Source organism: Antedon bifida, chromosome 4 (genome assembly GCF_963402885.1).
Source record: "Antedon bifida chromosome 4, ecAntBifi1.1, whole genome shotgun sequence".
Lineage (NCBI taxonomy): Eukaryota > Metazoa > Echinodermata > Crinoidea > Comatulida > Antedonidae > Antedon > Antedon bifida.
The window spans coordinates 20,734,262-20,742,125 of record NC_136229.1 but is presented as its reverse complement, the minus strand read 5'-3'; the positions used below and the strand labels follow the sequence as shown (position 1 = coordinate 20,742,125).

General features: G+C 35.6%; 2 protein-coding genes across 3 annotated transcripts in view; one reads left to right on the top strand and one right to left on the bottom strand.

The window, feature by feature from the left end:
* Positions 1–6: 6 nt before the first annotated feature.
* LOC144839380 (E3 ubiquitin-protein ligase PDZRN3-B-like) lies at positions 7–1,687 on the bottom strand. Its single transcript, XM_078694703.1, has 5 exons — positions 1,556–1,687; positions 1,183–1,291; positions 1,014–1,060; positions 483–697; positions 7–294 (listed from the first exon to the last, which is right to left on the bottom strand). Exons 1-5 carry the CDS (start codon positions 1,615–1,617, stop codon positions 137–139), a joined length of 591 nt encoding a protein of 196 aa, XP_078550829.1. The 5' UTR covers positions 1,618–1,687; the 3' UTR covers positions 7–136.
* A 326-nt stretch (positions 1,688–2,013) lies between these two features.
* Positions 2,014–7,864, top strand: part of LOC144839407 (caspase recruitment domain-containing protein 11-like) — a 30,099-nt gene continuing 24,248 nt past the window's right edge. Inside the window, exon 1 of one of the 2 annotated variants that reach the window (XM_078694742.1) lies at positions 2,014–2,090. In XM_078694742.1, coding sequence (XP_078550868.1) covers positions 2,033–2,090 — 58 coding nt within the window. In that variant the 5' untranslated portion in view covers positions 2,014–2,032. The remainder of the gene's footprint in view (positions 2,091–7,864) is intronic. The other variant, XM_078694741.1, reaches the window with a different exon arrangement.

Genomic DNA, 7,864 nt, shown 5'->3' with positions numbered 1-7,864 from the left:
CAATAAAATTTGAGACAAAATCATAATACATACATTATGACCTTTTACAAATATATCGCATTTTATTATTAAAATCTATAATTTTAAAAAATATTACTATACATAAGCTAAAAAAAAAATGTATGCGAATTAGTGACTATGTATTTTCGTTTTCTTTGTTATCAAACATTGAGACCAATAAATCGCACTGACCTCCACCATTTTGAAACAATCGCATCTTCAGTGACGGTTTTGCAGGAGTTGGTAACGATTTCTCATCGTCTGGAACATTTAGATCGTTTATGTTTGAAGGTCCTTAAATAAAGAACAAGAACCATTTATTATAGTATTATTTTAGAAGGAAGAGGTTATTGTTTCATAAACCAGGTCAGAGCAGACCTGGTAACCGGTAAACACACAAGAATAAATCCATGATTACACCATTGCAAGAGAAAATCAATCCTATTGTTAATGTTTTCTATTGTACTATTGTATAACTTTACCTGGAGTTGATAGCTGTTTACTTTCTACTCCCTTGAGAAGAAATTCAGGTATATTTGCTGGATTAAAATCACAAGCCTTCTTATGCATTGCAAGCTTTTGAAGTTGGCCGATGAAAGCACATCCCAACTTGCGAAATGGACATGCAACCATGTGGTCTCCTATAATATTGGTCAATATGAAATCATTGTGAAGCTGTGCTAACTGGAGTGGCATTCTAAAGAAGAACATTAAGATTTGTAGATAATAAAAAAAAATAATATATTCTAAACTAACTAATCTATATATAAACTCTTTAGTTTAACAAAGTCACACATTTGTGTTAAATCAACATTGAATGATTACTATAATATTGTGTCGAGGTATGGTGGCATATCGGAACTGGCTGTTGGTATGGTTAATGATGTAATGTTACTGACATGCCACCATATATACAAATTTAACACCTGGCTTGTGATTTCAGCTGCTTAGTGTAATGATGAGAGATTTAACATATCTGTAGTAGCCGGAAACTTTGATATAATTTTACTTACCTATCTTCAGGGCAAGTTTTCTTCTGTTTTAACCATGCTGTTATGCACTAGGAGTGACATAATAAATTTAAATAATAAATAGTATTGTTTAAAACAATCACAAAGTCACAATACAATCGTCAATAGTGTATACCAATGATTTTATTTGATATGAAATCCCTTTAAATACCTTCTTGCAGTAACTATGACCACATGGAGCACGCTGCGGTTTGATGAATACCTCTTGGCAAATTGAACAAAACAGATGTCGACTTACGGCTTCAGGATTTAGAAAATATCTAATATATAAAATAATCATGAAATTATTATAAAATTAATAAACAGATAATCATTATTTTTAAAACGAAATGACTACTCTATAGGCTAGGCTCAGTCAGGGGTAGGGCATCATACGCCTACCTGGTCCTAGGCTATTTATTAGATTACCTACCTAAATAGACCTATATTTATAAATAATATATAGGCCTAGGCTATAGGACCTGACCTTCACTCATGATAAGGCCTAGCTCGGCCGGCTAGGCCTAGCTAGCTGGGCTTGGTACCTTTCTTCTTCATCCTCATGTTGGTGATCATCCTCACGCTTTCGTTTCCTCTGCTGAGGCATAGCCTTGCTGCTATTGCTAAATGAGTTATTCCTCTCTAACTAGCTAGCTAGGCCTTTGTTAATTATGATCAAGTGCAAATTAATTTATTTTTTAAATTTTGGCGCCGCTGATTATAGAGGGCGGCATTCATACTCCTTCATATTCTAATTTTTGCTTGGATCTCGTACGTACGCGCGCGCGATGGTAAACTATCAGAGCATATCGGATGAAAGGACGAGGCCATTACAAAACAGGGAATTAAACATTCACAAAGCTATTCAAATTCAGCAACCCCATTGAAGAAGCGTAACATTTGTCCCCTAATGTTATAATGGTACGGTCTCATATAGCATGGCGAAGCAACAGCGGTGATGCAACATGTGCTTAGGCCCTAATACCTAGGTAACCTAATAATATTTATCTAAAGCCTAGGAGATGAACGAGGTCGGGCCGGGGACCCGAATGCTTTTCAGGACTCCAAACGTAAAAAAAAGTAAGTAGCCTAGTACTAGTAGGGGCCTAGCCTACTGTAAATCCAAACATTCAGGGCATACCACTGGACTGGTGGAGCAAGCAATTCTCAAAAACCCAGACAGAGGATTTGGCAGGGGTTTTGCCATTGGAGGATGAGATATGGATGGACAATGATTGTATGTTTAATTTAAAGCCCCCTTCCCTACGTTTTTTAGATCTAATTTAAGATGGTTCAGGGACGATTCGGCCCTGAGACGATTCGGCCCGGGACTATTCGGCCCACTTTTGGTGGGACGATTCGGCCCACTTTTGGGCCGAAACATCCCACTTTGTGGGCCGAAACGTCTCACTTTAGACCAAATTCATACTCATTTTTTTTTTATTTATCAAGTTTTTAAAGGTGTTTAACAATCCGTATTTTATTGATATTGACAAAGTTGATATAATGTATATAATAAATTACTAAAAAAACGTAATTTTATATTCAATTTATTACTTCGAAAACCTTGTTTATTTCGTGCATTCGCCAAGCGGCCAACAGAGGGCGTAACTTATTTACATCGCGCGCGTGACTAAAAAATGATTATTTTCGACAATGTTTTCAAAACGTTTGCTTTATTGCATCTTTATCCCTAGTAGTGCTACCCCATAGTCTCTCTGAAAATAAAGTTTGGGGAAAAAAGCTTATTTTATGCTTATAAATGCATATCAAAGCCGATAAATGTAAGTGTGCCGAATCGTCTCAGGGCCGAATAGTCCCGGGCCGAATCGTCCCAGGGCCGAATCGTCCCGGGCCGAATCGTCTCAGGGCCGAATCGTCCCGTTACCATTTAAGATCACAAACTATATTTAATGTAAAAATAATACTATATGGTCCTATTGCGATAACTTTTTTCGTCTTTAAACGGTTAAAAATGTGAAAAATAAGTCGATTCTAATAATTATAGCGGCCCGCTATAAATCCCAAAATGCATTGCGCGCGGATTGATATTTTTGTTTTTCACCTGTAATTCGCCCACTTTTCGATCGATCGTGAGGCCAAAACAAATGGAAGACTCCTAACTTTTCAGCAAAAATACCGGGTTTTCCCCAATTTGTATCAACGGAGTCTGGCAAAAATAGAAAGACAATTAATGCAGCAACTATACAACGTCAGGCTAGGTATATAGCTAGCGTACGATGTTCGTACGTTACCGATGTTTACCAGCTAGGCCTACAAAACTAAGCCTAGCTAGGCTAGGCCTAAGACCGTCCGCGAGAGGTCGATCGCCGCGAGCTACTTAGGTAGTGCATTGTTTCTTACTTTTTATCATAATTTACCATAAAACGTACATTTAAGACAAGGAATGACATGGTTTAATGTTTTTTAAACGTCTAAAATTGCAGGGAAGGGGTCTTTAATAATAAAAAATAATATATTATTATTACCGTAAATAAAATAGGTCTATGATGTAGGCCTAGCCTAGCTGCTATGTTTTATTAGTCAGAGAGGACTGGTGGTGCTGTATAGCCCTAGCATGGAGGTATAAAAATAGAATACCTCCATCATGGCCCTAGCTAGTTAAGTACTACTAGTACTAGCCTATTCAGTATTAAATTAGGAGGCCTAGTCTAGACTTACTTAGGCCCGTCACAGCAAAATCGGTTCGGGCCAAAATCAGTCCGGTGGACCATTTTTGGCTGCCAAAATCGGTCCGGGGGACCATTTATGATTGATGGCTGCCAAAACCTGTCCGGCCAGACCAATTTTGGCCACCAAAACTGATCTGGCCTGGATATAATTGATCCGGACAGTACTGTTTTTGGCAGCCAAATATGGTCCGGTCTTACAATATTTATGGTGCGCAAAATTAGTCATAATGTATATATCATTAAAAAATCCCATGAATAGTCATTATATTGAAAATTACAAGGTTTTATTTGTTATTTTAATATTATAAATTAAGCCTATTTTTTAATTTTTATTAGTAGCAACTCATCAATAATTAATTGGAATGGACAAAACTAAAAAAAAAAAAATTGTTTTACAAATTTAAATCTACTTTCAAGGTCTAATAATATATAAAAGTTACAAAAAAAGCCTTTTTGAAAAATGATCTTGTATATTTTGTAAAAATAGCAACGTTTTACGGAAGACGCAGATAAATCCAAAAAAATTCACTATATCAGCCTGTTTTCTTTATAGCTATTTATTTATTTAAAGTAAAACATTAAAAAAATCAACTGTTTACTATATTATTAGTACAAAGTCATGTCTTTAAAAAGACAGAAGGAATTTCATGTTGTGTTTTTTTTTAAATATTATAAGAGTCGATCATTTACCTAAAAGGTGGGTGTAATGCGACTGACTTTTACGTACAGTTTTGGGTCGTAACAAGTAAAATCCAGTGATTATTTTATGGCATCTCTAAATGTGCTTCTAAAAAAAAGTAAAAAATAAATTATGTTAAAAATATTTGATATACTGGGCTTCAAAAATGGTAATGCGACTGACTTTTGTAATGTGACTGACCTTTGGAAATCGACTGACCATACTTGCAGAGCTGAATTACAATGCCAGGGGGCAGCATACTACCACAATACACTTTGCCTGGCAACTTTGCATAGAGCATTGCAAGATACATTCAAGTTGTTTAGTTTCTGACAGTTTAACCCATTCAAAAGAGACACTGGTTGCTTAGTAGATAGACAGAGCCCTGGAAGACCTCCAATCAGAAGTTAAAACTGTAACTTTATGATCACATGGCCCACGTTCCCAGTTCAAAAACAAGTTTGTAGCTGCTGCAATTGAAGCCCTTGAAAAAGAGCACAGTATCATAATCAAGTGGTTGTTTTTTGCGACTTCCCAAGGAAAGGGACCTGTTGATGGTATTGGGGGCACAACAAAGCGGTTTTTGTGGGATAGTGTACGGAGACATACACACAGAGTAAAGAACGCAGTCAAGCTTTGCAATGGCTGCATCAGCTATGCCAAAGGTCAGGGTAAAGGAACTGACACCAGATAACATCAAACATAGAAATGAGAAGTTGAAACTAAATGCTATTTTTGAAACAGCTCAGCCGATCAAAAATATAGCGCAAATGCATCACATTCAGGTGGTTGAAGATGGCAAAGTTGTAGTCTGGTAACTGCTGACAGTGTTGTAGAAGCTGGTGAAAAAGAATGAAGCAGCAAGTCAGCAAAACAATATCATTGTAAATAAACTTAGTGTTGGTCAATGGTGTGTGGTAAGCTATGATGAGGCCTTATATCCAGGTGAAATCAAAGAGATAGACAATCAGATGTCAGAGTGTCAGTTATGCATCAAGCAGGTCGAAACTGGAAATGGCCTAACCCAAAAGACAACAAAACATTTAACTTAAATCAACAAATTGTAAGGCTTCTCGAAAAACCTGTAATAGCTAATAACCGTGGCCACTTTAAGTTTACAGACCACTTTTAAGTTTGGCCATATAATTTTGTACATGGTTCAACGCTATAAAGTTGCGAGTTTGGCCGCTTGTTATCACGTTTATAATAATTTTTAAAAAGTGTTGCTTAAAATATTGTTATATAAGAGTTAACAAACCTTGAATGTACAGTATGTGAAATCAGATGTTTACTGATGTAAAAATGTTACTAGAATATAAAAATCATTTTATTGCTCAAAGAATACTTTTGGTGGCTTCATTTTGATGCAGGAAAAATGGTGGACAAACTGTAATGCGACTGACTGTAATGCGACTGACCAACATTTTTAGTCGCGTGGACGCGACTCTATAGTTCACTATGTCGGTCGGTTGGTCGGTATGTCTGTCTGTCTGTCTGTCGGTCCGGTATCACTATGCATTGTAGCACGCGACTTAATGGCTGTTGGCCTTGTTTAATGTACATGTCAATTGTCATACTTGTTCTATTCTATATGAAACCTAAATATTACAGGTAGTTGTTCTGCTGTGTGTGTTTTGGTTTGAGGAAGCTTTTGATTTGTAAATATAAGATTTTTCATGTTGTCTTTTTGCGTAATGTGACTGACCCATTTTTACATTGTTGTCCTGGTTCAAGAGAAAATCCCACAACATTACATATACTAATTATTTAAAGCTTTATATGTTGGGTTCATAAGTATATTAGTGGGTGTTAGTGCCTAGAGTAGAAGTGGTGGTGGTGGTGCATGAAAATGATATCAGCAGGTCAGGAATCAGCCAGATGGCCGGTGGAACAATTTGTGAAAAATGTTTTGCGCTAACATTAAATTGCCTGTTTTACTTATTTTAGTAGTGACTGTAAGCCCTCATTGATTAGATTCATAACTTCAAATAAAATGATCAATAATAATAATGGCTATTCTTCAGTAAAAAGAATCATTCAGTGACTGGACTTTTATTTTTCTTGTTGATACCTGATCACAATAGGTAAATAGTAAAGCCCTCATAAACTAAAAATTCAAAATCCCGGAAGTGAAACAACAGTTTGTTTAATTTGCGGGATGCCTCCATCCACCTCATCGGATTACTCAAGTACTGTAGTAAAATTCCTTGAAAAATTGTTTTATTAACCACAATTCATGCTTTCTTCTCTGTGTTTGTAGTTGCTATTGCAGAGCAGAACAAGTTTCTATTTATCCATTCACACACTACACCCTGCAACCTGAGTGGCCTGAATTAAATACTGAGCTTGGTACTAAAAGGGGAAATCCCCTAAACCCAGTTCAATGCCAATAAATCTTAGAAATAACACTTTTGATGTTTCCTTATTTTACAATGATTGGGTTGTTTGATTTAACTCTATCAGTATTTGCTATACATACCATAGTTATGTTTGTTTGTTTAAATATGCTTCAATGATAATAACATCTGTTATATTTGATCTGAAATGAGTCATTCACACATTTTTACTTTTATCACAAACAGGAGGATTAAAGTCAATCTAGCTTAATTGTCTATAGATTACACTTCCAGCATATACTGGTGGTATATATGTACAGTGTATGAATACATAGTATTAATTTTGGTTTTGTTTTACTTTGTGGTTACCGGTATAACCAATGTTCATAGATCCAGACAGAATGGTTTGAATTATGAAAGGTAGTAAAAATGTACATGTTTAACAAATATCCATACTCTTACACACAGTAAATAGTAAGAAAAATTCAAATTTAACCCACCAGAATGTTCCTAGCCCCAGCCTTTCAACCATTTCCTCCTCTTTTTTTATAAAGAATTACTCATATCCCTCCACCTGCCCCATAATTTTTATAAACTGGGGGAGTACTAAAACATATATTAAATAATAATCTGTCAAAAATATGTGGTGGCGGCGGTGGAAGGTGGATCCACCCCTGCTCCCATTTAAATGACACTGTATTTAGTCTGACTGAAATTGTACACCTTCGTTAATGACCACTTTGATTGACATCAAATTTGAAAATCAACATACAGTAGTATAAATGTGCATGCACTTGAAACAGTGAGTTGTACTCCCTGCTTGAACAGTGTTACTATAATCAATCAAGTAGTTTAGATAACATTTATTTTAATACTGATATAAATTCAACTGGATTTGTTTAAATATTGTATTATACTGATTAGTGTCAAAAGAAAATTAATTACTTGGTTGATGGAATATGAAACTTGTAGACAATTAAGATCAAGGTCCAAGACACAGGAAATTAGGTTGAATACTGATTACTAGTACAGTAGTTAGTACTATTAATCTGATTTGTCTGACTTTGGTGAAAGATGTATTGTTCCACCAAAAACATGGAAAGAATTAATAAAATCAGACTTTGAAAAGGTCATTTTACACTTTAT

What these genes read in the sequence shown, in the direction of transcription:
- LOC144839380 (XM_078694703.1), bottom strand. Translation starts at nt 1,617, where the DNA reads ATGCCTCAGCAGAGGAAACGAAAGCGTGAGGATGATCACCAACATGAG. An exon ending in GTCATAGTTACTGCAAGAAG is followed by an intron (nt 1,061 to 1,182) that starts GTATTTAAAGGG and finishes TGTCACTCCTAG; the next exon opens with TGCATAACAGCATGGTTAAA. An exon ending in AAAACTTGCCCTGAAGATAG is followed by an intron (nt 698 to 1,013) that starts GTAAGTAAAATT and finishes GTTCTTCTTTAG; the next exon opens with AATGCCACTCCAGTTAGCAC.